This window comes from Pelodiscus sinensis, chromosome 17, assembly GCF_052426305.1.
Source record: "Pelodiscus sinensis isolate ZL-2025 chromosome 17, ASM5242630v1, whole genome shotgun sequence".
NCBI classification, from domain to species: Eukaryota; Metazoa; Chordata; order Testudines; family Trionychidae; genus Pelodiscus; species Pelodiscus sinensis.
In genome coordinates, this window is record NC_143068.1 from 22,019,926 (window position 1) to 22,047,694 (window position 27,769).

Sequence of the window (27,769 nt, forward strand, 5' to 3'; positions counted from 1 at the left end):
CACTTTCCCAGGATGGGCTCTTTACTCTGAGACTCACCTGCGTATGGAAAATATAACATTGCTGCTGCATGTGGATTTGAAGAAGCCACAAATGCCCACTTAGGGTTTGCTCCATAGACAGAGGCATAGTACCATGCAGAGCACCTACTATGATACACTACTCTGTAAACTCCAAGCTTAGACTTACCACTAAACCACATGATGAACATCATTTTGGGGGTGATTTTATGATCACGAAAGAAATTGAGCAGGTAAGAAAGTGGAAAAATATTCACTGCTCTGCCAAACAGAACAAGCACCTGTTAAAAGCAACAAGTTAGATCACTAGAATTAGAGGACATTTAATGCATTATATCAAACCCCTACAGAGCAGTATAAATTGTTACTGATTTGTGAATAGTAGGGGGAATATAGTATTCTCACCATACATGCCTCATAACTAGCTATACTGGTAATCAAACTTTAATTGCTCAGCATAGGTCAATTTAAAGCTTACATTTGTAAACAGTGAATCACTGGAACTACAACTTGTTACACAAAGACTACGGAAATAATTGAAAATATTACCAGATACTGTTTTACAAGTGACAAGTGAACTGAAAGCCGAGAGGACATTAAAAAAGAAACAAAACCCAGGGGTTCATTTGAGTGCAGGTTGAACACCTTTGATAGCTTCCCAAAAACAGTCCAGCTCCTTTAATTATTTGCAGAGCAGCTGAAAGGGAAGCTGAAATTTCTGTTGCTTCCCCATAGGCCGGTACCTTAGAGAAAAGTGCAGAAAGCCAAACAGCTGGTTTTAATTCAGTCCCTCAGCACTTCCTCAGGTATCACTGTAAAAGAACATACCTAATACATACAAGTAGCATGCTGAGAACTGAGGATCATTTCCTTCCATGAAGTCAATGTCAACAAATATAAAGAAAAATTCAGCAGAATCAGGTGGAGTTTCTGAAATTGGTTGCTTATGAAAGAACGCTGCTTTGACAAGATAAATATCCTGGAACTAGAACATATGGGAGTTTCTAGGGCTGTGCCCTTTTGCCATATGGCAACCAGCCATAATTATTGCCTTTGGGCTGTGAAGGCCATCACCAATGAGAATGAAATGCCACTCTGCTTGGGAGGAGAGGTAGTTAAATATAATGCACGGAGAGCAGTCTTTCACCTCCCACAGCTCAGACTAACACCTCTCATGGCAGAACAAGGGTGCTTCTGAAGTATAGACTCAAACATGGCAGCATCAGATGCTGCCCTCCACGCCAGCCCCACCAGGGATTAATATTTTGTTCGTTTCCATTTGTGAAAGGGAAACATTTTTTTGCCTTTATAAACTGGTATTATGGCAATGGTAACAGGCACATTATCCTCATGTGAGGCATAATTTAAGGTATCATTTATACCACACCTTTCTTTTTCTTTGTAATTAAAATCTGTAAAAAATCCAGAACCAAAAATGTTATGTGGAGAAGTGCTTCCCTCATAATCTTTACATTCTCTGGGACTTCCCAAAAGGTGCTATTTTAATTCATCTGATTGAAAGTCAGACTCAAATAGGGATTCTTCGGGCCTTTTCAAATAATCTCATATACCCATGCTGCAAAGGAGACAGTACAATAGAGTTCCTTAAAATATGCTTGTAGCTATTTCTACCAAAGTTGTGTAGATACTCAGAAGAAATAGTTAATTTCATTTCACTGCTGGGGATTTGGGATTAATCATGTACAACATATAAAGAACTTAAGCGTATTTTATGAGAAAATAGACTAATAGACTCATAGACTTTAAGGTGAGAAGGGACCATTTTGATCATCTAGTCTGACCCCCTGCACAATGCAGGCCATAGAATCTCACCCACCCACTGCTAGAATAATCCTCTCACCTATATCTCAGATATTGAAGTCCTTGAAACGATGGTTCAAAGATCCCAAGATGCAAAGAATCCTCCCGCTAGTGCTCTGTGCCCCATGCTAAAGAGGAAAACGAAAAACCTCCAGGGCCTCTGCCAATCTACCCTGGAGAAAAATTCCTTCCCAACCCCAAACATGGCGATCATCTGAACCCTGAGCATGTGGGCAAGATTCACCAGCCAGACATCCAGAATAAAGTTCTCTATAGCAACTCCTATCTTCCCACCATTGGCCTATTTACCACTGATAGTGAAAGGTCAATTAATTGCCAAGATCAAGTTACCTCATCAAACCATCCCCTTCATAAACCCATCTAGCTTTATCTTGAAGCCAGATAGATCTTTTGCCCCCACTACTTCCCTTGGAAGGCTGTTCCAGAACTTCACTCCTCTAATGGTTAGAAACCTTCACCTAATTTCAAGTGTAAACTTCCTAATAGCCAGCTTATATCCATTTGCTCTTGTGTCCGCATTGGTATTAAGCTTAAATAATTATTCTCCCTCCCTGGTATTTATCCCTCTAATATATTTAAAGAGAGCAATCATATCTCCCCTCAGCCTTCTTTTGGTTAAGGTAAACAAGGCAAGTTCCTTGAGTCTCCTTTCATAAGACAGGTTTTCCATTCCTCGGATCATCCTAGTGGCCCTTCTTTGTACCTGTTCCAGTTTGAATTCATCCTTTTTAAACATGGGAGACCAGAACTGCACACAGTATTCCAAATGAGGTCTCACCAATGCCTTGTATAACGGCACTAACACCTACTTATCCCTACTGGAAATACCTCGCTTAATGCATCCCAAGACCTTATTAGCCTTTTTCACAGCCATGTCACAATGCAGCTCATAGTCATCCTATGATCAACCAGGACTCTGAGGTCCTTCTCCTCATCCGTTACTTCCAACTGATGTGTCCCCAGCTTATAACTAAAATTCTTGTTATTAATCCCTAAATGCATAACCTTACACTTCTCACTATTAAATTTCATCCTATTACTATTACTCCAATTTACAAGATCATCCAGATCTTCCTGTATGATATCCTGATCCTTTTCTGAATTGGCAATACCTCCCAACTTTGTGTCATCTGCAAACTTTATTAGCACACTCCCACTTTTAGTGCCGAGGTCAGTAATAAAAAGATTAAATAATAATGGTCCCAGAACTGATCTCTGAGGAACTCCGCTAGTAACCTCTATCCAGCCTGACAGTTCACCTTTCAGTATGACTCGCTGTAGTCTCCCCTTTAACCAGTTCCTTATCTACCTCTCAATTTTCATATTGAACCCCATCTTTTCTAATTTAACCAATAATTCTCCATGTGGTACTGTATCAAATGCCTTACTGAAATCGAGGTAGATTAGATCCACTGCATTTCCTTTATCTAAAAAAATCTGTTACTTTCTCAAAGAAGGAGATCAGGTTGGTTTGGCACGATCTACCTTTTATAAAACCATGTTGTAATTTGTCCCAATAGCCATTAACCTCAATGTCCCTAACTACTTTCTCCTTCAAAATTTTTTCCAAGACCTTGCATACTACAGATGTCAAACTAACAGGCCTGTAGTTACCCGGATCACTTTTTTTCCTTTTCTTAAAAATAGGAACTATATTAGCAATTCTCCAGTCAAATGGTACAATACCTGTTTACAAAATAAACATAGGAGGTTTTGTAAAAACATAGCTCGAGCCCAACAGGCCATGAAAAGTAATTTTTTTTTTTACAAATATTGTAAAAGGTTATGAAAATTTTCAGAAGAAAGTAAATACTTACTATGCACCAAATGACAAAGGACATTTCAAACTTATGAGGAAAACTAAAAATCGACAGACCAAGGAATGCAAAAACACAGGTTTCTGAAAAAAAAGAGAGACCAAACTTAGTTATGTAAATAAAACTATGCCAGTCAATAACAGCTAGTATCTTTTAAAACATTTTCTATTCCTATAATAGGCTATTACATACATTATACATATAAGCGCGCACACTCTCCGCTTTCTGACTCAGGCCAGATTCAAAACAGACATATCGACCATAATGCAAGGGCCAGATTTTGCCACTCTTACTCTTACTAAGCAGCATTTTACTCCATGAGTAGTCTGATTTCAGGAGTAAATATTAATTGGCGTAATGAAAACTAGCAGACTTTTGCCTTAAATTACTGAAGAATGTCTTCACTGGTATGGTTGCCTGCTTGAAGAATCTGGACCTGTTTCAAAGTCCACTGAAATTAATGAAAAGACTCCGATTGAACCTAGTGGACTTTTTTCCTATTAGGCCCCATATAGAAAATGAATCTCTCTCCTAACTTTCAAGCATTCTGAGTTAAACATTTTATTACAAAATATTTAAATTTTACTGCACTTTTCAATGCTTTGCACGATAAATTAAAATACCGCATTGTTGTACAAGCAAATATACTGTTCTAACTGCACCTGGAAGTTATTTTAAAAAAGGTCTCCAACAGTGCCATTAACAATTACTAAGGCATATTCAGCATGTCACTTTATTTCTGAAGCACAAAGTCAAGATGCTATTTAGAACATTCAATGTGTTTTAAAATAATTATACTCTGCATATATATAATTACAGCATTTGCAGCTGATCTAGTCCTAGCAAAATGGGCTCTAAGTGCTATTCCTCTTGAACAAGGTATGGAATACTAACATGCAGGTGCCCCTAAACATAGGGGTATATTTGTGATGCAGAATCCTCTCCTTGCATTGCTCTGGTCGGTTTTAATGGAGATATCTATCAATCTTTGCCAATGTTTGAAACACTATTACTTTTAAAATAGCTTCTTTATATCCAAATCCATTTTAAAAATAGGGACATGTTCAATCTCCTTCAACAAACTAGGCCAGAGGGGAAAAGGTGGCAAGATGATCTATTTGGTTCTCAATTCTGTGGCAAATCTTAGCTAGATCTTGGACTGGAGAACGTGGGAGGAAGAAGATTTACTGTATAGCTTACCCAATATGTCAGTAAAGGTGACTTTAGACTACTTGCAGCCTTCATAGTGGTAAGTGTGTTGGTAGAGACATGTAGCACTGACAAGACTGGTTAGAATATCAGTCAGCTTTCCCTCCTGACCTAATAGCATCTTCCTTTTATACACAACAAATATTAGTCTAATGGATGATTCAAGCCACAGGTAGCACCTACCACACATGAAAGCAACGGTTCTCAGTGTCTGTTGCATTAGGAGCTGTGTAACCGGTGAAAGGTTATGGTGTGTATAGTGAGACATCACAATGCCAGAGAACAGGATTGCCATGATACCTGTGGATACAGTGCAACTATCAAACCGAAGAATAATACTTAGCACTGACATGGAACTTTACAAACATTGCCTATTTAATCCTCTCAACATCGTCATGAGGTAACATTATCCCATTTTATAGGTTGGAAAGCTGAAGAAGAAGTTAAGGGGATCAGTTTTCAATCTACCCTCCTACTAAGCCCAACAATATCACACACACAGAGATGGAAACATCAAAAACAAAATACACTCTGTATCTCACTATCAATCTGAGATAAGGGGGATTTTCCATTGGTAGGGAGAGATGGCACAACACATAAAATCCATGATGGAGGCAGGGCAAACTTGCTGTGCAAGTGAGCCTATTCACTCCCAGTACAATGCAGAAGGGGACTCTAAGCCAGTCATTTCAGGTTAGCATGGATGGTAGCAGTGGCAGAATGCTAAGGGGGGAGATATTGGGGTTAGAATGATAAAGATCCAGTGGCTCTAACACCAAATTCAAGTGGCAGGGTGAGTTATCAGTTGATATTCCACTCCCTGAGCTTAGAAAGTGAGGTAGCGTGCTGTAGCCCTTCATCCCTGCTTCATGTTTGGAAAGGTTTACCTTACTGTGATTTTTGCAGTTCTGTGGAAACATATTACATTACCCACTTGTGAAGTTACTATGCTGTTGCCTGTAAGGAATTTGTGGAATGAGTAAGCACAAGACACAGCATGTCCCACAAGAGGAAATCAATTGCAGTGAAGATTATGAAAAGGACAAAATGACATTTGGGAATAATAATAAACTTCACAGAGGGTTATAACACAATGCCCTGTTTAGTCAAAAACAAAGGAAGTTTGATTAGCTAACAGGATTTGACTACAGTTACATGCCTAAACAAGAGTGGCCCTGATGAACTGGAATGGTAGAACAAGAACACATATCTGGGGCATGCTGAAAAGTACTCTGTCTGGAATGCAGGGATGACCTTTGTAGGTATAGAGCATGACCAAGATTATTGGCAGTTTCTACTCTTCTGATAAATCATTTTTGAAGTAGTTTGAACAAATTAAGGAGTTTGTCATATGTGTTATGTAATTAAAAAAAGGTAATGTACTTTATAATGCTAGCAATTAAGTCATACTTGTAGACATTCTGTGTCATATACAATGACTAATTTATAGTATTTTCTATAATTTTTACATTACTATGCAATGCATACCAAGAATAAAAAGGTTCCATATTTTGAAATGTTTATGTATATCAGAACATGTATATCAGAACGGCCAGTCTGGGTCAGACCAAAGATCCATCTAGCCCAGTATCCTGTCTGCCAACAGTGGCCGATGCCAAATGCCCCAGAGGGAGGGAACAGAACAGGAAATCCTCATGTGATCTCTCCCCAGTCATCCACCAGTATTTTAATATAGCTTGTTCACAAGGCAAAATTTCACAGTAACATCCAAATACAGGTATAACCGCTCTAGTCCAGCACCCTCAAGATGTAACTGGTGCTGAACCAGAGAATTTACAGAACCATGGAAGGTCAATATTGTCTAGCAGCATTACCAATACTTCTGCTCCTTATTGTACTCTTAGAAGACATTTAGAGGTAAATTAGAGCTAAATTACAGCATAGAAACATCGAGAGGCAGGACTGGGAGCTGCAAACAAACTTTATGGGACCATGGGAAACTTGGCCACACCCATGATAAGTGGACATCCAGCTAACTAAAATCATGCTGAACTATGAATGTTGCCACACCAAAGAGTGCTAGACTAGAGAATTTCAACCTGTACTTTAACATATTAAACCACCAGGTCAGGTTTCAGCTTACATTCTCATCTGTATGCCTAAATATGATGACTAAATGCACAGAATAATTGTGCATACAAATATGCATAACATGTCATTTGAAACCACACTATTAATATTAGTATCAATGAGTGTCTCACACACATTGCAGGAAGAGAACAGAGTAAGAGAAGCTGAAAATCTGGTACTTTCAGATTGCTAACTTTTAAAAATTCGATAACTAATTTTGCACATTATTCATTTTGCTTCATACCTGAGAGTGAAATACCTTCTGCAAGTCCATAAGGAAGATAAGCAAATATAATCATCATTCCAAATTCCAAAGAGGGTGTTTTCCTTAAATCAATGTGCTTTAGTACGTATATCTCAAACCATTAAGGAAAAAGAAAAGTAATCCATTGAAAAATTCAAATCTATACCAAACAAGTTCACCACACACCATATTTCATATATTTATTTAGTGAATAGCTAATATTAAGACTGTAAAACATCTGGTGCATAGATTAATCATTTCTTAGACAGAGGGCTTTAAGTGAAATGAAAGTTGGTGAAAGCTGACAGAATAACAGTCCTAGATACTGAAGGCCACTCTTATTGACAGAAGTACATAAAATATGTTTAAAAGCATGCCAGTATGTTTAAATCTGGACCTGGAAGAACCACTTTTCTATGCACATTCACTTGCTGACTCCTCCATGCAGACTACCAGACATTTACAATCATAATGTGGATTCCTGTTTCCTCAGAACTGAACTGAGACCACCAAATTTATTGCAAAAGTCACAGAATAGTCTTCCAACAATAATGGCTTTCTATCAATATGGGATGGGATAGAAGCCATGATCCAGAACTGAAATGGCCCACGTTTTCTCTCATTTCTACTTTTAAAAGAAATAAAATTCTCTTTTGTCCTTGCTTAGACATTTATGAAAATATGAGCTAACCTCATATTGCTTCTGTATTTGTCCTAGAAATATTTACTAGGTATAAAATCCTGGCTCCATTCAAATTAATGACATAACTTCCACTGACTTCCACGAAGCCAGGATTTCACCTAGGCCTAAGATTTCTTTTGAAGCAACCGGAATACAGTAATTTTCCACTTAAAATCAAAGACTGGAAAAAACTTTGGAATGAATTAAATCAAAATGATTCTTTACTGTGAAAATGCAAAGAGTTTAATTAAATTAGAACCAAACCTGGACCACACCCCCACATCCCAGCTGGCCAGTCTATGAGCTGAGCTTCTCTTGGGAAGAATGCGCAGCACAGCTGTTCCGTAACTAATGTTACAATCTCAAGGCTGCAGCAGCACTCAAGGCAACGGCATTCCCAACTCAGGAGGAGATAAATCAGTGGCTCAACATATATCACCTGTGAATCAGTATAATCTACCAGTTCAGATTCACTGTAGCAGACCTCTACTACCTGCTATAAGCACGGAACCTTGTATAGGGTCCCAAGTCTTTCTCCTCTCCAGTTCAAGCAGTGGAAATGCAACTTGGCTGTAGAGGAGGGAAGCAAGATTTCACCTTATATATTTAGTAGGGCAAACAAGTTCTATATGCCATCAGTTGTATATGCAGCTAGACTTTTGAGTTCCAAATGGAAAGGACTGATCAGTGATAACATCTATATCAAAGTGTTCATGCACAAAGAATCACGCTTTTGTCCTGCTTTCAAAATATTCCACATCCACACTTGTTAAAATTAAGACAACTGTGACATGGAAGCTCATATTCCTCTAGGTCAGTGGTCCCCAACGCCGTGCCCGCAGGCGCCATGGCACCTGCTGGGGCATTTACATGCACCTGCCAAGTGCTCGGGACCAGCCCCGCCCTGGGCACATGGTGCATGCGCAGTGCTGGTCCCGGACGTGCAGCGCACGTGCGGAGCCAGCCCCGGATGCATGGGTGGCCCTGCCCCCGGGCATGCAGCACATGGGCAGCGCCAGCCCCGGGCGTGTGACGAATGGGCATCTCCGCGCCTGGGTGCGCGGTGCATGGGGAGCAGCAGCCCCGCCCCTGGGCGCGCGGCACATGGGGGGCACCGGCCCCAGGCACACAGCACATGCGCAGCCCCACCCCCCGGCAGCTCCAAAAGGTTGGGGACCACTGCTCTAGGTTAACGAATAGGCAAGTTTCAAATCATATCTATTTGCTGGCAACTATTATAAATTTCTTTTGCTTCATAGAACTATTTTGTTCTGGCTAATATTTTGAAGCTCAAATGGCAATAAACTATTAGGGCAATTAAACTGCTTTTCTGTTTAGTCTCTTTCAAGTAGATAGTGAATGAAAAATAGCCGCATCAGGAAAATGGCGGTTTCTCTCTTTTGCTGACAGGTTTTGAATGAATCAAAAGTGCATGGAATAATTCTAATGAACAAAGATAGCAAATGTACCCATGTTTAAGCAAATACTCTAGTCCTCGCGTTTACAAAACAAAGTGCTTGACAATATGGCCAGGTTAAAGGAATAACTATAGCATAATGCTAGCACAAAAACCGAGATACAGGTTTCTATTTTAAACACCGAAGCTAGCTTCCAAAAGCAACAAAGGTGTCTGGTTTAAACAAACATCCTTTCTTATCCTAAGGGAGAAGCTCTTAGGTTGTTTAGCAACCAATTCAAGCTGGTGCAAAGGCCACAGATAAAATTCAACATCCAAACCCAAACTGAGCTGTGTCCATATTCAATCAGCTGAATATGACATGTAAGGATGGAAGATTTGATATGGTCTGACCCTAAAATTTCTTAAGGATTTTATCTCTTATTTTTTAAAAATTAATTTACCATTTTTACACGTGAAAATTGGGACATATGTTACTAAAATAACTAAAATTGCCCAGTTCAGAAAAACAAGTTCCATACTTTTAACAGGGAAAAGAAAATGCATTTTTCATTGAAAAAGACATTGAAAACACAATTAATACTGTGAATTTAGCAACTCTATTTGCATAGAGTCTAAAATTGTATACAGTAATTTAGACCTTAATTATATTCATCTATGCATATAAAACTTTTGTCATTTTTTAAAAAATAAGCCTATTAGCATTAATATTAAAACAAAACGAGCAAGAGATAATATGCCCACAAAAAGAACTCTCATAAAAATCATTGCCCTAAGAAACATTAAAGAATGACTAGATGAAAATCACTGTTAGAACAGTAGAGTTCACCAATTTATGCATGTGCATTACATTACCCCCAAAAAAGGATATTAATGCAGAAATAAGGCCGGTAAGAGTGCCTAGTGCCGCAGAGCCAAAGAACATCTTAAGAAAGTAACCCAATGCCTGTAAAAAGGTTTGCCATCCACTTACATCCGACATACTTTCTCTTGTCAAACCTTCTGCTGTGCTGGGAATCATTTTAAGAAAGAAAAAAAAATTAGAAGCATTTATAAGCCTTTATCAGAGAAAGCCAAATGTCTTTAGAAAAAAAAAATCAAGCAGCCTACATTTCTCTGTCGCTACTGTTCCTAAAAGCTTTTACTGATATAGAACAAATGCAATGTCAGAAGATATTAAATCAAGTATTGGTATAATCCCAAAGGGAAAGCTAATCTACTAAAAACCTGGAAATCTAACATTGCTCTTGTGAAATCATCTCACAATGCCATAAATAGGCTACAATAATGCCTAGTACAGTGAAACAGGTTCCATACTTAAAATAGGGGAAATAAAATACATTTTTAATTGTAAAAAACTCAAGATTGGAGAAGGAAAAAAAAAAGACTGATCACATGATCCTTTTGAGGCAGCATAAACAAACTAAAAGCCCCATCCCCATGTGGACGAGAGACTCTACAGGGTCACTGGAGAAGAGCAAAAGAAGTGATGCAAGGGAGAATGCTCTTTGGAACCCATGAAATATGAAGCTGCTATAGCATGAGGCAATATGAAAAAAAAAGAACCCAATTTTGTTAGAGCATAAAGAAAATACTTAGACCTTATGATCTTACTGAAAAGTATCTATGATAGGTAGTGCTTAAAGTAACGTTCTTCCTTGAAAATGGCTATGTAAATACAGCACTTTTTTACTCAGGAGATCTGCTGGCCCTATATATTCTTAGTGACATCTACTGACTCCAGTGAAAACAGTAAAAATTGGGGAATTTTTTACTCTAGTCAGTCCTGCAGAACCAAAACACATAAAAAAAAAAAAGAGCAAAATGGATTCTCTTCTGGCTCATGTACTGTCAATAGTATTCTTATTTCCATTTGCACGGCCACCAGTGCAACCCCACCGATTTGCAGTCAGGATTTCATAAGGCAATGATCAGGGAGTCAAAGAGGAGCAATTACAGATGTACAGGCAGTCCCCGACTTACGCGGATCCGACTTATGTCGCATCCGCACTTACGAACAGAGCTTTCTCGCCCCGGAGGTCGAGGTAGCGGATTACTACCTGCGAGCTCCGGGGCGAGAAAGCCCCGACCGTCTCCAGCAGACCAGGGGCACCGGGCAGGTTCCTGCGCTTCTGAGGCTTTGCCAGAGCAAAGCCTCAGAAGCGCGGAAACCCGCCGCTGCTGCCGCTTGAGTCCCGGTGCCTGTGGTCTGCTGGGGACCGTCCCCAGCAGACCACAGGCACCGGGACTGAAGCCGCAGCCGCGGGGGGGTCCCGCGCCTCTGAGGCTTTGCCAGAGCAAAGCCCCGCTGCCGCTACCGCTGCGGCTCTGCTCCCCTTGTCCCTGGTCTGCTGGGGGGGGGGGGCGCGGCTAGTGTGCCCCCCCCAGCAGACCAGGCTTTTGTTTTGGACCCTGGAGCAGAGCAGCTGGGGCGCTGCGGATTGGTCCTGCAGCGCCCACTCTGGGCACTACTGGACCAACCCGGCAGCACCCCAGCTGCTCTGCCCCAGGTCCTGATTCAGCCGCTGCTGGTCAGTTTCAGCAGTGGCTGAATCAGGACGCCTGGGGCAGAGCAGCTGGAGTGCTGCTGGGTTGGGCCAGTAGCGCCGAGGAGCGGTGCTACTGGATCAACCCAGCAGCACCCCAGCTGCTCTGCCCCAGGCGTCCCCAAGTCAGCCGCTGCTGAAACTAACCAGCGCTGACTACAGGAAGCCCGAGGCAGAGTTGCTCTGCCCCAGGCTTCCTGGAATCAGCACTGATCAGTTTCAGCAGCAGCTGACTTGGGGACGCTTGGGGTTCTTAAGTTGAATCTGTATGTAAGTCAGAACTGGCGGTCAGTTTCAGCAGTGGCTGAATCTGGACGCCAGTTCCGACTTACATACAGATTCAACTTAAGAACAAACCTACAGTCCCTATCTTGTACGTAACCCGGGGACTGCCTGTATTTGGCTAGAAAAATCTTTCTACATAAGCCAAAAAGAACACACCTTGGTTTTCAGAGCACAGGACTTGGAGGAGGGGAAAAATATCCCCTCTCCCTATATAACACCAAAATTTTCCTGAGGGACATCAGAATGATGTCATACGTCATCTCATCCACAGGCTGCACCCTTGCATGGGGCCCCTTCCCTGGACACAGTTGAGGGACCAGCTAAGCCACTTGGTAGCCCAACTTAGGCAGATTCTATCTCCTAAGGGTCCTGCCTGTTCAGGTAGTGCGAGCCCTGGAACCCGGCCTACTTGCACTGGGAACACAGGCAGGCTCCCATGTCCCAGGGTGCCATGACTTGCTCCAGAGCCACTTGCTTGCGCCATGGTTGTTCTGGGCGCTCACGGGCTGCTGGTCCACCAGGCTCAAGAGAAGCACCAGATCCCCGGCTGCCCCATCCTCCGCCATGCCCCAAGTGGCCGCATCCTGAGCTCAGCACTGAGCCGCCCCAGTGAGACTCAAGCCCATCCCATGTCCCAAACCCAGACTGACTCCCTCCTGCCCAGGCACATGTACTGGGACTGCAGCAGCAAATAGGGTTGCCATGTGTCCGGTTTTCACCCTGACAGTCTGGTATTCGCAGGCTCCGTCTGGTTAAAAAAAGCAAACAGGAAATACCGGACACATGCAATGTCCAGTATTTCTTGTTTCCCTGGGATGGAAACCCAGTGGGGACAATTTTCCCCTGCTGCATCTGGCAGAGGCGGGAAGTGAGGAGTGCAGCAAAGACCAGTTGCTGGGCACCACACTAGGGGGGTGCCAGGCTGGGGTGGGAGCAGCGCACATGCTGCTCTGGCCCATGTGACCAGCAGAGACCGGGAGCTGGCCACATGATGCCTCCCTCTCTCTACAATGCGAGCCGAGGCAGCCGGGCTGGGTACCAGGAGCAGCCACTTTAAAAGTCAGATTGTTCCTCCGTGCCTGGTTCTGCGGGTGGGAGAGGGGGAGATTTGATTGGAGCAGGGGGCTCCCAACGCTGGGGATGCCTGCCTCAGAGGGAGAGGGGAGTGCACTGGGATGGGGAGATGTTAGGTGGGCCTGGGTCTGAGGCAATTGTGAGTGCATTGGGATGGGGGGCATTAGGAGGCCTGGGTCTGAGGCAGAGGTGAGTGCATTGGGATGGGTAGACTGGGGGGCCTTGCTCAGGAGGAGGTGTGGGTACATTGGTGGTTAGTATGTGGTCCCAAAATGGAGGGAGCGGTGCAACTTTTGCTTAACAACTTTGGCTCCGCCCCTCCCCCCCCCTTTTTTTTGCTTAACAACTTTGGTCTCCCCCCCCCCCCGTGACAGAATTTTTTCCTGGTGCTTTTTTTTGGCGGCAGGGGGGGGGGGGGGGGGGCGGCGGGGGGTGTTTGGTATTTTTTGTTCAACCATCTGGCAAGCCTAGCAGCAAACGGTGCTTCTGCAAGGCAGATAAGGAGGCGCCCGGCAGCACTGACCTGAGCAGCCTGGGCCCCCTTTGCCTGGCGCTGCAGCCTTGCCCTCCCCAACATGACTGTAGCTCCAATGCTGTTTTCCCGCTATGGAGTTGGGATGGGTGGAGAGAAAGCCCCAAGCCTTGCTGCACAGGGAAGAAGTGCTTCCCCTCCCGGGCTGGGGAAACAGCAGCACACCAGCTGAAGGCTTTCCCTGTGCTCCCATTGGCCAGATTCCAGCTAATGGGAGCAGCGGGAGGCCAAACCTGGGGCCAGCATGAGACCCAAAGACAAGTAAGTGCCCTCCACCCTCTCATGCCCAGCCCCTGCACTCCCAGCCACCTCACTCACCCTCCACTCAGATCCCGCATCCCCAGCCTGCTCCTGCTCCCTCCCCCTGGCCAGACACCTACCTCCACCCTGCTCCTGCCCCACACCATTATCCCCCTCATTCACCCACCACTGAGATCCCACAACCCAACTCCATCACTCACTCTCCTGCCAAGACCCTATCCCTCCCGCTCCCACAGCCCACTGCTGTTCCCTCCCCCCAGGCCAGACACCCTACCCCCAGTTCGCTCCTTCCCCCTTCCCAGACACCCTGTCCCCAGCTTTTTCCTGCTCCTTCCCACAGCCAGACACCCTGCCCCCAGCCTGTTCCTCCACCCTACCTCCCACCCAGACCTTGCACCCTCAGCCCCTCAAGCACCCCACCTCCTGCCCAGATCCTGCACCCCCATCCCTATTCCACTCACTGGCAGTTTCGTCCCACACACTGAACCCTTCATTTTCGGCCCCACCCCAGAGCTTAGGGGGCTGACAAAATACACTAACCCTGAAACCCCAGAAGAGTTAATCTGGCCTGAGACCTTGAACCTTAGTCCTCCCCTCACCATGGAAATGGAGCAGCAGGGGAGTGAGATGTTTCACTTGTGGGTAGTATCAGTGAGGTTTGAGAGTTTTGGGAGGGGCTTTTTTCCCCTTCTCACTTGTGTGGTCCCCAACTGATTTTTCTGGGGGTTAGTGGTCCCTCACTCAAAAAAGGTTCCCTGCCCCTGCCATTAAGACAATTTTGAAATATTTTTGTACTGGACATAATATTTTACTTTATTTAAAATGGAGCCTGGCCAACAAAACCCAGCCCCCATCTGGCCACAGCGTCCTGTCCCTAGCCCTGATCTTGGGGCAGGCCCCGCAGTCCATTCCCAATTTGGCTGCAAACGGAGGTGGTGGTGGCCCTTTCCTATTCCGCTGCAGCATGGGTAGGAGGAGAGACCACGATTTGGTTGTGGCTGACAGAGGGTTTTTTTGGCAAGCATAGAGAGCAGAGGGTGCAGCCCCCTCGTAATATGTAAACAGAGGAAATCTGATCTCGAACCAATGAGATGCAACTGAAAGGAACTCAATAAAGACATTTTATAAGGTAATTTTTCAGAGTAGAACTGCATGTTAGGGATAAGAGATAGTCAAGCTAATGTGATCACTATTATAACATTAGAATAGAAGCAGAATGATGAGTCTGATGTTCCTAGTTATAACTTGTGGGCTCAGACAAGCAACACAATGATATGAGATTGAAAATATGTATTTTCTACCTATGCAGCTTTTATTAAGAATCAGGGGAGCTGTAAGTCTAACAAAATTCATTAGCGCTTTATGGTCATGAACAGGAGGGTGCTACAGTATAGCACAAATTCATATGCACTTACTTTGTTAGGACAATAGAGACTGCATCATTGAGAATACTTTCTCCAAAAACCAACATGTTAAGCACAGGATCCACGTTAAGGGCATTGAAGATGGCAATTGTAGCCACTGGGTCCACAGCAGATATTAAGGAGCCAAAGGCAAAACTATGAGAATACATAAAATTCAAAAAAAGAAAACATGCCAGTATAAACATCAAATAAATTTGACAATACTGACCAATGAAAAAGCATGGAACATACCAGTGGCTTTTCTAGGAAAACTACTAGGTATATTTTGTAGTTGTATCTTCCCATTAAAGCACTTGACTAGCAATATTTAAAATAGAAAGTAAGAGAATTTTTGTATTTTTGGAAAAAAGGATCAGCTGTTAAATACAGCCAAACCTGCTAACAGACCATACACTCATGAGAATCTTGTGTACTCTGACCTGTGATAACTCAGGCTAACTTATGGATGTCCAAGTCACAAAGAAGTAGGAGCAATATGCCTCCCCAAACTTTCCAAAATAAGTCAATATGTTCCACTAAAAGCTACAAAGGGAACTTGTATACCTTTCTGGAAACAGGTGTTAAATAGATCTCAATCCAAACCACTAAATCAGCTATGTATGATGATATAGAGTGAAAAGACTGTATAGAATTCCATTAAAAATATAAAACCCACCCTAGACAGTTACTTAAAAAATAATTATATCTACTCTCATGCCATTAAAGTTACTGAAATTGAAAGAGGCTTTATCGCAGAGGTGATGCCTACTCCTAGTCTTCTTTCACAGTTAGAATATTTTATATTTCAGACTTCACATACACTTTCGGACTCTCTGTCTCTCTCTCTCTTTTTTTTTTTTTTTTTAAATACTGGAGGTTTCCTTACATCATCAGTATTTTGGGTTTTATATGAAAACCGTGATCTACAAACTGTCTCTGAAATACATATTCAAAGACTAGGCGACTAATAGAAAATACTGAATCAGACCAAAACAAGGAGGTTGTTTAGCCATGCTATCAGTTGCAGCATATAGTACTTCAACTATGTAGCCCAAACAGACATTTAAAAACAGATGCTAAAGCTTCTTTAGATCTTAAAACTAAAAGGTTGAGACCACAAAATCAGGAGCTCTCAGCTCTGCAAAGACAGATGTTAGAGTCAGGTAAGGAAGACATCTGCTGTTCATGCATACTTTTTCTTGTCACATTTCTTGATTCTGACTAAGCCAACAGATTTATGGACTTTAATACAAACCTCTGTTTGTGTTCACGGTAAAAGACAAACAAACAAAAAACCAAAAAAGTAAATCTAAGTTGTCCACCCAGTAACACTGGATTTATAATGCAACCAAAAGCAGAAATCTCAATTCTTGTGTAGTTACGGGGGTTTCTAGAAAACTAAGTCGTGCCTTTGCTAGTCAAGTGCTCTGAAAAGTCTGTGGCATTGATTCTCACAAGTTCACTCCTTGTTTAAGGAGAAGTTCTGGGTAAGGAGGCCATACATGCATAATATGTTTTAATTATGTCAGGTAATCAAATGTTGATCACAATTAATTCATTTTGAAGTCTGGAAGAAAATAATTTGCAAGAAAAAAAAAGTGAAAATATTTTTGTGCCAAGCTGTTCATTATTGTGTTGCCACTGCTCCAGTCATTTTGATCAGAGAATGCTATGGATTAGTAGTCTTAATATACTTCATTATGAAAAAGGCATTACAAGAATTAAAAATATTCATTCTAATTAATAATTTTACAAATGACATTAAAACTAAGCATTCCAGAACACAATCAAAACACCTGGGCAAGTACTGTTTGTCACATCTATCGCAGAATTATGGAGAATGCCTCTTGCAAGAAATTGGCAATTTTACCAAGAACTCACCTGTCTGTCATGTTCAGTTTATAAATTACCTCAGCCTAAAAGGATAGGCCAAGAAAGAAAAGTTACAATCAGCTGTGCCAAGATTTAATTTTATAATTTTTACTAGACAAACATTTAGTATAGGTTCATAAGAAGTTTTTACTTCAAACTGCACTTTAATCCTGATGTGCAGGTGTGCATCATACAACAAAATTATGATAAAAATGGTCATAATTTAATAATTAATACCCAAGAAGAGCTTAACAGACTGTAAATTATGACTAGTACTCACAGGACACCAGTGAGGTAGGGAACTATTGTTAGCCCTACTATATAAAATGAGGACATAAGAGATAGGAGAAAGATTAAATGAATTTGCCTAAGCTACACAGTGAGTCAGTGTCAGAGCTGAGACCAGAACTCATACATGTGCCTGACTTCCAGACTAAGGATGTTAAATTGCAGTTAATTTACTAGTTGAGTAGTCGCTGGAATTTCCATCGACTACTTGACTAGTGGATAGGCACTTCCACATTTCTTCCCCGCTGGGGCTCTTGTACATTCCAAAGGAGGAATGAGGAACACTGTGTGCAGCCCGGGGCCAGCGGGGACTCTTGTGCATTTCAAAGCAGAAGCGCACACATAGAGCTGGGGTCAGCAGGGGACTCAGAGTCCCCCGCTGACCCAGGCTCCATGTTGCACTGCCGATTTGAAATGCCATGGGTAGCCCGGGGACAGCTGGGGACTCCTAAGTTGATCCTGGGCTCCGTGCGGCATTTCAGCGGAACCCAGGATCAGCTGAGGACTCCCCACATGACCTCAGGTTCCATGTGGCACTTCCCCAGAACCCAGGGTCAGCTGGAGACTTCCCAGCTGATCCTGGGTTCCATGGAAATGCTGTGCAGAGCCCAGGATCACCTGGGGACTCCCAGCTGACCCCAGGCTCCAGGCAGCGCTACTGCTTTGAAACGCTGCCTTGGTGTTTCAAAGGGGCAGCGCAGGCACAGCTGAGCCGGCCTCAGTTGTGTGGTGCTGCCCTTTGAAATACCTTCTTTCCCCCGCCCCCCTTTGCTGCCTTTATCTGATAGAGGCGGGGGGGGGGGGGGGGGGGGGAGGGGAAGGGAAGGAGAGGGGAATAGTCAGTTGACTAGTCAATCTGATAAACATTTGCTTATCGGATAGTCGACTAGTCTTTAACATTCCAGACCTTATTCCAGACCTACAATCACTTCTTTAGTTTAGCCTGTGCTACATTTCTCAAAAAAGCAAGTAAGTCTGATTCTTGTTTAATGCATTTTTTACCTGGATCCACCTTTTTGCACACCTCAGTTGCCTAATTTCATGAGCTAACTAGGAAATTACATAATCTGATAGACCTTCCCTGCTTTTTCTAATGTAATATGTGGGATGCATGGAAATACAAAGCTAATCTCAGTTCCTATTTTATATAATCTTTTCAATTGACTATTGACCATTCTTTGAAAGAATGGCCTTTTGAAGGACCATTCTATTGTACGCAGGAGTTTCAGACATTTCTCTTACCTGACCCAGAAAATAAATTCCTCCACCTACAATGAAAGCTGAAATTGCTGTGCCGAATACAGAAAAGAGAGTGATGGAACCTATGTTCTGAAAGAAGTTACCCTGAAAAACACAAAAGCAAGACACGGTGAGGTAGTGAAAAAGAAAAGGAAGTTACTCACATTGTGCAGTAATGACGGTTCTTCGAGATGTGTGTCCCTGGAGGTGCTCCACTGATCTTGCTAGGCTTGTCCTGGCACTGCAGATCGGAGACACTTTCAAGTAGTATCTGGTCAGGCTGCACATGTGCGGCATGGGCATGTGCCATTCACGCCTTTGGAGTTTGTGCGCACGTCCCAACTTCCCTCAGTTTCTTCATGCAAACCTTATTGTGTGGAATAGATCCGAAGAAGAGGGGAGGAAGGGTGGATAGTGGAGCACCCACAGGTACACACACCCTGAAGAACCAGCATTACTGCATAAGGTGAGTAATTTCCTTTTCTTCAAGAGAGATGTTACTTTGGGTGCTCCACTGTTGGTGACCATACAGTGGTACCCACAAAGTGGAAGGTGGGTTTCAAATTAGGTGTTATGCGCAGATGAAACAACTGCTCGAGATACTGTAGAGCTTGAGTCTACTTGAAGTCTCATGAAGGTTTGGGTGGATAACCACATAGCTGCTGTGCATATGTCCTCGAGAGAGACTCTCTTCAAAAAGGCTACCGAGGTAGCCACTGGCCATGTAGTGTATGCTCGGGGGAGCAAAGAAAGTGTTCTGCCTCGGAGGAAGAAGCATTGGAAGATGCACGATGTTACTAGTTTGGAAATACGCTGTGATGATAGTAGTGGTTCCCTGGGAACATTCCCTAAGTGATAAAAACAGTCTGTGACTTGCAGAAAGGCTTTGTACGGTCAATATAAAATGATAATGCTCTCTGGACATCCAAGGTGTGGAACATCACCTCCTCATGGGAAGCATGGAACTTCAGGTAGAACGTAGTGTCAAAGTCAGACAGGACTCACAGATTTGGCAGACTGCTCTGTTTATTTCAGCAAAGCTTTGCTAAAATGCATGGAGAAAATGTGAGTACCCTACAAGGTTCAAACCCCTTGATTTTATACAGTCAAAAGGAAGCCAAAATTAACAGGATTAAAAGGGGGGCAAAACTTCACATAATTAGTGTGAGGCTACTCAAGTACTCTTCATTTCAATATTAAGCACACAGCAATCTCCTGGCTATATCTCCCTGATTATCTGGAATTGTTTCCTAACACTTAATGTTTCTTTTCCTGTTAAACTCAGGCCCAAATTGGCTAGCACCTTGATCTGCATACCTACAATCAACATTAACATACTTTTCTTCTTTCTCTTAAAAAGACAAACAGAATTCCTTTAACTTATTCAATTATTACAGCACAATTCATCTTTTTCTTACAGTATAATTCTTTCTACTTTCACAATCCCTCCTTTTGGTCAAGCTTCGCCTATGACCAACAATTACTGGGTTTCTTGCATTAACCGTTCTTTGTCTCTCTGTTCATCAGTGATATTTAAAATCATCAGATTAGCACTCTGGTGAGGGGTAGCTAGCTGTGTGATATGTTTTGCACAGTTTTGGATACAACAGGAGATTAACTGAAAACATACAAAAATCATTAAGATCCCAAATAGGATAGTCAGGGCTCCCTGAAACAACCAGTTTCCTATGCCAGTGAAATTGAACAAGTTACTCAGCCATTTCCACAGGGAACTTGGCTCTTCGTGAGGAAGATATGCAATCTTCTCTAAGTAGTTAGCGCGATCTATTACATCATTGGTGTTGTCTGGTATATATACACAACATTCATTGCCAATGAGAGCACAGGTCCCTCCTTTTGCTGCCAGCACTATATCCAATGCCTGACGGTTTTGGAGGACCACTTGTCTGATCGCTCCCGTTTCTTTGGCCAGGGCCCTTAAACTTTCTCCAGTTTCATTTGCCATGATTTCAACTACTGCTTGTAACCTCAGAAGCCTTTTTGCATGATGTATTACTCCCCCAAATGGGATAAAGGAACCACCAATAGCCTCTTCCCAAGTTAAAGGGCTTATGTGATTCACATACCATTGGGCATCCGACAAGTCCCTTCTTTTTCGCCTAAAATTACGGAGGCGTTCTCGTGGGAAGGACTCTAACACTCGGAATTGTGGGAAGAGTTGGGCGGGATAACAGATACCTGACCAGTTAACTGGTAATGTGGTATAGGCCTTTGTCCCACAGACCCAATGATGCCCTATCAAAGCCGGGAAGGGTCGGTTGCACCCCTTTGCCATATAGGTGTCTACAAAGGAGGAGTAATATCCCCCGAAGGGCACAAGGTGATTCTCCTTACGGGGAGTGGTGTTATTTGCATGGCATTGAAAGATTGTACTGTTCTCACTAGGGTGGCTGTAGCGGGAGCAAGAGAGTGATTTCCCTGTTTGATCCCAGGTTGAGAAAAAATTCATATCCCCATACCCGGTCCTCCATTTTTCAATCTTGTTTGAATAATCCCATACACCATTGGTTACAATATGCTGAAGACAACTGCTCCTCCCCAGATTCAGCCCTGTCCCATTACACACCCAACACCAGTGACCTTTTCCCTCCACCACGCTTATCCATTTAGATACATTTATTCCTACTGTTTCCCAAGTGTCATTACTGTTCCATGTCTTGTTAAATGGATGAGGTCCTCCGGTGAGGCCTGGGGAATTAAGTGGGATTGCCAAGACAGGAACACCAGCTTGTGAGTGGGCTGGGATGTGGCTGCAGACCCAGCAATTAGAGATATTAAGGGTCTGAGCGATCCATACTTGCTGGTGGATAAAAGAATTGTCATTGTCATTGTGGATTCCCCAGACCTTAAGACACCAGTAGCCGAGGAACAGGCCCCACCAGAGGCACATGCTGGAGGCAAGACCCTTTTTGGTTCTGACAACCTCAGCTGAGGGAACCGCAGTCACGGTTTTATGTCCACCAGGCAGCAGGCGCTAGGCTCACTGCTGCTTCTTCTTGGGCCTTGCTTTTGGTTGTCGTCTGCTTCAGGCAACCCTTACGTGAACGTAGGTTGTAAGGTATTGCAGGCTGTTCCTCTACGTCTTCTTCTGGAGTCAAAATTGACTCTGCGTGGTCCTGAGGCGATGACTGGTCTGCTGGGGGTGGTGCCTTCTTACACTGAGAAGCATGTATCCATGCTGCTATGCCGGATAGCTTAACAGCTGTCTGGGTAGTGAGCAGCACCTGATGTGGGCCCTTCCACCGGGGTTCCAAGGCGTGTTTTCATTGGTGGTGTCGTATGTAGACCCAATCACCTGTCTCGAGGGTGTGGCAGGCGTCAGAGGTGGGTTCGGTTGGCCAGGCGGCTCAAACCTGTGAATGGAAGTGACTTACAGCTTGCATTAGTCCCTTGCAGTACTGTAGGAGTATACTGTGAGTCAAGTTCAAGTCTGAGACTGGAGTAATGGTAGTCATTGTTCGCATAGGGCGCCCCATAACAATTTCAAAAGGACTTAATTTATGTCTTTGGGATGGGGTGGATCGAATTTCCATAAGGGCCAATGATAAGGCCGCTGGCCAGCTTAACCCTGTAGAGTCACAAATTTTTGCAAGCTTATTTTTTTTTTTGCATGCCATTTCGTCTTTCAACTGCACCTGCGCTCTGTGGGTGGTAGGGACAGTGCAGCAAGTGCGTGACATGTAATACACGATCCAGGTGCTGAACAAGTTGTCCAGTAAAATGTGTACAAAGTGGCAGGAATTCCTTTGTCACTGGACAAAGTGGCAGGAATTCCTTTGGCAGGCATAATATGATTTAACAAACATTTGGCAACAGACAGTGAATCAGCTTTGCGACAAGGAAAGGCTTCAATCCAGCCCGAAAATAAGCATACCATAACCAGAATGAATTCATAGCGTTGACACTTAGGCATTTGTACAAAATCAAGCTGCCAATGCAAGAACGGTGCTTGGGGCAGGCCCCAGAACCCGTGAGCTACCTTTACAGGTTTGCCAACATTGTAGCTTTGGCAAGTGGTACAGGTGGCACAGTGGCGAGCTGCAAAAGAGCTGAAATGTGGGGCTCACCATCCTGCCTTAGTTACAGCAGAGACCATCCCCTCCTTTCCGACATGCGAAACGCCGTGTAGCAGGGCGGCCAGAGCTGGGTAGAGCGAAAAGGGGGCCACAAAGGCACCACTAGGCGAGCGTCAAAGGGAATCAGGGTGTAGAGAGCAACCCTGGGCGACCCAGGAGTCTTTTTCTGCTTCTGGGGCAGAGTCTTGGAGCAGGGTGAGGTCAGAAAGGGACGGCGGTGGTACAGAAACAGAAAGGGAACCGAGAAACGCACCGAGGGAAGGTTCTATGGCAGCATTACCCTTAGCAACATCAGTATCTGCTGTGGAGTGACCAGGGCACTTAACAATAGCTAATGCAGATGGGAGTAAAACTGCATACAGGAGAGCAGCAATGTAGGGGCCATTCTTGATAGGGGTACCAGCAGAGGTAAGGAAACCCCGAGCTTGCCAGAGGGTGCCAAAGTCATGTACAACCCCAAAAGCATATCGAGAATCAGTATAAATGGTGGTGGAGCGTCCCTCAGCCAGAAAGCAAGCGCGAGCTAGGGCAACTAGTTCAGCAACTTGTGCTGAAGTCACAGAAGGTAAAGGCACAGCTTCTAGGGTTTCAGAGAGTGATACCACAGCGTATCCTGCGAGGAGACGACCTTGGCTATCTCTAAAGCAGGAACCGTCAGTGAATAACACAAGGTCGGAGTTAGAGACAGGGACATCAGAAAGGTCAGGGCGCGGGACGGTGACAGCAGAGACAGTTGCAAGGCAGTCGTGGGGTTCACCGTCATTAGACAGAGGAAGGAGAGTGGCAGGGTTCAGTTGAGAACAGCGCTTTATGGTGATATGCGAAGCCGAAAGCAGTAAAAGTGAGGCGGGCGGAGGAAAGGTGAGCTGTATTACATTGTAGCAGGAGAGTATCTATAGAGTGAGGGACCATGAGAGAAACAGGAGAGCGGAGGACAAGGGACTCAGACATTTTAATTAGGCGTGCCGCGGCAGCCACAGCACGCAGACAGGGGGGTAGACCTTGGGCAACAGGATCCAAGGTGGCAGAGAAATAAGCTACTGGACGATTTTTGCCACCATGCTCCTGAGTAAGAACCCTAAGTGCACAACCAGATTGCTCGCGGCAGAAAAGGGTAAAGGGCTTACAGTAGACAGGTAACCCTAAGGTGGGGGGGGGGGGGCAGTGAGAAGCACTAAAGAGTCAGTTTCTGAGGCAGATAATGAAGGGGAATAGAGGAGTAGATCATTTACACATTGGACCAATGTGGACCCAGAGGGGAAGACCAGGTTAACAAGGTCTTTGGCTAATGCTTGGGAAAAGTAAGACGGGCTTTCTGTGTACCCCTTGGGAAGCATACTGCTGCTCCTTGTAAGAAAAGGCAAAAAGATACTGGAACTTAGGGTGAACCGGGACAGAAAAGAAAGTAGAACACAGATCAATAACAGTAAAATGAGTTGCATCTGGCAGGATAGAAGCCAGAATAGTTGCTGGGTTAGGGATTACAGGAAAGGTGGGTACAACAATGCAGTTAATAGCTTGAACAAACCGCCATGATTTACCATCAGCTTTTCGAACTGGGAGGATAGGGGTGTTACAGGGGCTGGAACAGGGGACAATAATGCCTTGTTCCCACAGGGTGGATATGACCGGAGCTGAAACCTCTAAATCCCAAAAACCCGGTGCCACGACCCCTTCTGTGACCTTATCCCCATTCTTGGTACCCTCCCCATTCCCAGTACTGTCTGCCCTGCCCTGAATAATGCTGTATTTGCAGAGCTATCAACTTTTGTGAGGACTGCTTCTCTTTCCTTTTAGAGTGCAGTGGCAATGCTCTGCCACTGCTTGCAATTTGTCCATGGTCTTGGCCTCCCATCCAACACTTATTTGCTTTAACATACTGCTAATAGCAGATAAGAGGCTATTAACAAACGCATGCGCCACAGCGCCCTGTCCATTTTTACCTGGTTGCTGTACCCCCAAAAAATCCAAAAAAACCAACCAAACAAACAAAAACCATCAGTCAGTCTGTGTGATAGTTGCCCGGGTTTTTTTCTTTGTTGCTGTTTACGGGGTTATAAGTAGCTTACACAGTTGCAGGAGGTCTGCTTCAGAGGGTTCATAGGCATTGCACACTAGCAAAATTCCTCTGCAAATTTGGTAGGGTTTTCCTGGGGCTTTGGAAAACCTTTTAAAATCGAGTGGAGCTCCGTGTGGGTCCAGGGTTTATAGCTTCAAGTGGGACCGGTCTGAGTTTTCTTGGAGGACGGGGTAAAGGGAAGCGCTTGGTCTGGTGGTGGGAGAGGAGGTTTCCAATAAAGCTTTTTTTCTTATAATTAGAATTTTTAAGGGAGGCGAGCTTCGATTCAGTTCATTTAAGATTTGCCTCGTCCCACCACTGCATGAAGCAATCTACCTCTCCTCTAGCCAATTTAGTTTTTGGGAAGGCCAAGTTTGTCTTTTAAGACATCCACTTGGTCTTTGTTCCAAGATCCTGAGTTTTGGGATCCCCCCAGAGTCAATCTAGATCATTTTTCCAGAAATTTACAGGAGTCCGGACCCTTTCTAAAATATATAAACTGAGCCAGGGTCCCTTTAGGGAACTGCCCTTGCTTAGACGTCTGGTTACCCATACAGGAGGACTTCATACACCAATCACACCAGGAGGAAATTCGGGTTCGTCAGAGCGGTGCCCGGTGCAACACACAAAAGAAGCCCACAGGCTACTGCCTCAATCGCCCTTGCGTTCACTCCAAGGATTTTATCCAAGGTGCGGTGCGGCTGCGATTGTGCAGATTCCAGTCTCACAGACCGCGGGGACAGGAGCCCCTTGGTCGGCCAGTCCCTGGACAGGGATGGCTCCCAGACTCACTCACACCACAGGGAAGACGGATAGACACAGAGACAAGACAGTCCTCAGTCCGGACAAAATAATTACCTGACCAGAGTCCTGATGTTAGATCCCGGGATCCCTACCAGAACAGAGCAGGAACCAACAGGTTCGATGGCGTAGACTTCGCTGTGGCTGTGCACCTTTCCGTTCTGGCGGAGGACCGCTCGGGCTAAATGCCCAGGTGCCGGCTGCCACGGTAGTCCTGCAAGACAGTCAGGGATCACACAGCCTCAGCGAAGACGGTTGCCATCTCAGTAGAACCTCCAAATTGTCAAAGTCAGACAGGACTCACAGATTTGGCAGACTGCTCTGTTTATTTCAGCAAAGCTTTGCTAAAATGCATGGAGAAAATGTGAGTACCCTACAAGGTTCAAACCCCTTGATTTTATACAGTCAAAAGGAAGCCAAAATTAACAGGATTAAAAGGGGGGCAAAACTTCACATAATTAGTGTGAGGCTACTCAAGTACTCTTCATTTCAATATTAAGCACACAGCAATCTCCTGGCTATATCTCCCTGATTATCTGGAATTGTTTCCTAACACTTAATGTTTCTTTTCCTGTTAAACTCAGGCCCAAATTGGCTAGCACCTTGATCTGCATACCTACAATCAACATTAACATACTTTTCTTCTTTCTCTTAAAAAGACAAACAGAATTCCTTTAACTTATTCAATTATTACAGCACAATTCATCTTTTTCTTACAGTATAATTCTTTCTACTTTCACAGTAGGTAGAACAATGGGCTCATTAATGTGAAATTCTGAGCAGACTTTAGGCAGAAAAATGCAGTGAGGTGTAGTGTTTCCGGTCAGGGATGGAGAAGAGCACCTGCATTCTGAGAAAGGAGGCATGGACAAATCGGAAAGGGGTAAGGAGGCTGACGAGACATTCAATAAAGATAGACTTGGTTTCCCTATCTGGCCCACACTGGTGCTAAGAAGATGACTTTGGTGCTGTTCAACTCGATCTTCCTGATGACCCTAGGAATGAGAGCAGTACTGGGGGCACCTGGTATTCCAGTAAGTTGTGAAAAGATCTACCATTGGGAACCCCATGGAATATGGTTTGTATGATGCTTTCATTCATCTCCCACTCATGGTCTGTTCCGAAATGGCGGCTGAGAGCATCCACGGTTGTATTGTTGATCCCTGGGAGATATGATGCAACTAGATAGGTGTTGTTGTTGATACACCAGTTCCACAGGCATACAGCCTCCACACGTAGGGAAGGAGAGCAGACACCACCCTGACAATTGATATAGAACATGGCGGATGATGGTTGTGTATGGGATTCATCCCGCAGTGACCTAGCACATGGCGCTGTGGTTGGCACCATTTCTTCGGCACGGCGCCTGTGTGTTGAGCAGTGCTAGGAATCAGCAGGCTCCTTCAGTGCTGATGGAGGAGGCATCGGTGCCATTGGAGAGGGCACCAGTTCCAGGAGTGGCAATTGAGGTAAGGATCTGGGGGGTTTCACCGTTGCTTTCAACAACGCCAGGGTCCTGCTCAGCTCCTGTGGTGCCATCAGTGACAGAGTTTTATCTGGTTCATGGGCCTCTAGTGGCCTCAGTGCCATTGCCATTGGTGCTGGAGTTTGCAAGGTTTGCGATTTCGGTTCCATGACCGATGCGGCACAGGGATGGTTGGTACCAGATGTGCCAAGCTTATCTCCTTTGCTAGCTCTGGGAGGTAGGGAACAAGCTGGAGAGATCTTCTTTTTCATGTGCAGTTTAGGTGAAGGGGAGCCTGCCGGTTTCCTTTACTTTCTAGGGGCCTCTTGCCGAGTACTCCCTTCACCGGGTGCCTGAGGCTCCAGAGCCTTATTGAAAAGGAGCACTCTCAATCTGAGCTCCCTATCCTTTTGTGTCCTGGCTGTGACGCTGCAACAGTGCATGCATTTCTGAGGGATGTGCACCTCACCCAACCACTTAATGCAAGACCCATGGCCACCCAAAGTGGACATTGGGTCATAACACTT

At 44.3% G+C, this 27,769-nt stretch overlaps 2 protein-coding genes across 3 annotated transcripts in view; both read right to left on the minus strand.

The window, feature by feature from the left end:
* SLC9A8 (solute carrier family 9 member A8) overlaps positions 1 to 27,769 on the minus strand; it is a 67,064-nt gene that overhangs the window by 11,786 nt on the left and 27,509 nt on the right. For both annotated transcript variants that reach the window (XM_006129459.5, XM_075901222.2), the window contains 8 exons: positions 18,824 to 18,925; positions 17,303 to 17,337; positions 15,434 to 15,577; positions 10,192 to 10,330; positions 7,222 to 7,327; positions 5,070 to 5,186; positions 3,678 to 3,760; positions 188 to 299 (listed from right to left, as the gene is read on the minus strand). In XM_006129459.5, the coding sequence (XP_006129521.1) occupies positions 188 to 299; positions 3,678 to 3,760; positions 5,070 to 5,186; positions 7,222 to 7,327; positions 10,192 to 10,330; positions 15,434 to 15,577; positions 17,303 to 17,337; positions 18,824 to 18,925 (838 nt within the window). The remainder of the gene's footprint in view (positions 1 to 187; positions 300 to 3,677; positions 3,761 to 5,069; positions 5,187 to 7,221; positions 7,328 to 10,191; positions 10,331 to 15,433; positions 15,578 to 17,302; positions 17,338 to 18,823; positions 18,926 to 27,769) is intronic.
* LOC149523465 (uncharacterized) lies at positions 19,829 to 25,396 on the minus strand. The gene has a single exon (XM_089769685.1). The coding sequence runs from the start codon at positions 21,729 to 21,731 to the stop codon at positions 20,301 to 20,303; it is 1,431 nt and encodes a 476-aa protein (XP_089625811.1). The 5' UTR covers positions 21,732 to 25,396; the 3' UTR covers positions 19,829 to 20,300.

Bases quoted from the DNA above. Each gene is read 5' to 3' on its own strand.
- LOC149523465 (XM_089769685.1), bottom strand. From the start codon at position 21,731: ATGTGCCTCTGGTGGGGCCTGTTCCTCGGCTACTGGTGTCTTAAGGTC.